General features: G+C 39.5%; 1 protein-coding gene across 1 annotated transcript in view; it reads right to left on the bottom strand.

Annotated features, from left to right (window-relative positions):
* LOC101847854 (chloride channel protein 2) overlaps positions 1 to 1,349 on the bottom strand; it is a gene marked incomplete in the record, with an annotated part of 25,205 nt that overhangs the window by 22,905 nt on the left and 951 nt on the right. Inside the window, 2 exon segments of the mRNA XM_035973536.1 lie at positions 44 to 177; positions 1,147 to 1,275. Coding sequence (XP_035829429.1) covers positions 44 to 177; positions 1,147 to 1,275 — 263 coding nt within the window.

Here is a 1,349-nt window from a genome sequence, read left to right as displayed (position 1 = left end):
CTCAACCACCACCCCATCCCCGAACCCTTCCACCACCACTCACCTCCTTCCCAAAGGGCAATGTACTGCCCAGAGAAGAACACAGCCCCACAATCTTGGCCACCAGCGTGCGGAACGTCAGATATTCCTTGAGCACGACGCCGCGGAGAATTGTTTTCATCTCCGGGATGCCTGAGCCTGAGAAACACAAGACGATACCGTTTGGGATTCGTGTGAGCAAATGTAAGTATATTGCGACAACTATGGTCCAAAAAAAAAAATTATTTTTTTAATGCAGGTGTTTTTATGTGATAATGGTCATTAAGTGCGAGTAAGGAGAAATACATCTACACAATAATAAAGGTAATTTAGATCGACATAATAACTGTCACTTTGTGGACGACATCGAGACAATTCTTAATCGTTGTTTAGCTTACTTTACTTTACTTTTCCGATCCAGCGGCCGTCTGAGTTCGAGCCCTTTGGCCTGAGATTTGTTCTTTAGAAACGTTACTACCACAACAGTTTCTTTCTACTGAAACTTTGATGTCGACATCTTTGCTCTATTCAGCCACATTAGACGACCGTGAACCAAAAAAACCCCCCAAAAACGGCAACGACTCAGCCACCAATTTTTCCTCAGAATCCTATCTAAAAATCAGAGTGTGGTTAAAAAAATTTTTTTTTTAAATTAATAAATCTCCAGAACCCCTGTAAAATAACTATGGCAAATACACAAGTATTCTTAATACAATCGAAACTGTCTAAGATGGCCACTCATTGTCGAGGGAAAAAAAAGTAGCTGTGTTAGTTGGGTGGCTATCCGGCACAGAGTCATTATGATATGAGAAAAAAAAGCAAGGTAGGAAATAGGAAGTGGCAGTTGGTACAGATGATTGTCTTATACAGGTGGCCATTAGAGCAGGTTCCAGAGAACAAAAAACCAAATATATTTATTTTCAAATCATTTACGATAAGTTCTGTACGACTGATCCAAGAAATGGAATCTACGAAAAAATATTATTTTTGCAAATTCATATATGCATATATATGCCTCTTCGAAGGGCAAAGAATTTTTAAAAAAAAATAAAAAATGGAGGATTCTGATATAATTAATAGTTGTACTTGGCAGGACTCCCGACTCAACGTCCTATTTATATCACGTACCTATGGCCTGCGGAGAGACGAGGTGCGTGAATCCCACGGCAAACAGGATGAACAGCATGGAGTAGAGCACCCAGGCACAGTACTGGAGGCCCATGGAGAACTGCAGCTCATCATACAGCCAGAACTTGGCTACAGACATAACAAATGGTGATAATGGAAATGATAATAGTAATAAAAATAATAGTAATCATAATAATAGTAAT

The sequence above is a fragment of the Aplysia californica genome, unplaced genomic scaffold (genome assembly GCF_000002075.1).
Source record: "Aplysia californica isolate F4 #8 unplaced genomic scaffold, AplCal3.0 scaffold01377, whole genome shotgun sequence".
NCBI classification, from domain to species: Eukaryota; Metazoa; Mollusca; class Gastropoda; order Aplysiida; family Aplysiidae; genus Aplysia; species Aplysia californica.
This window is presented reverse-complemented; position numbering and strand designations above follow the sequence as displayed.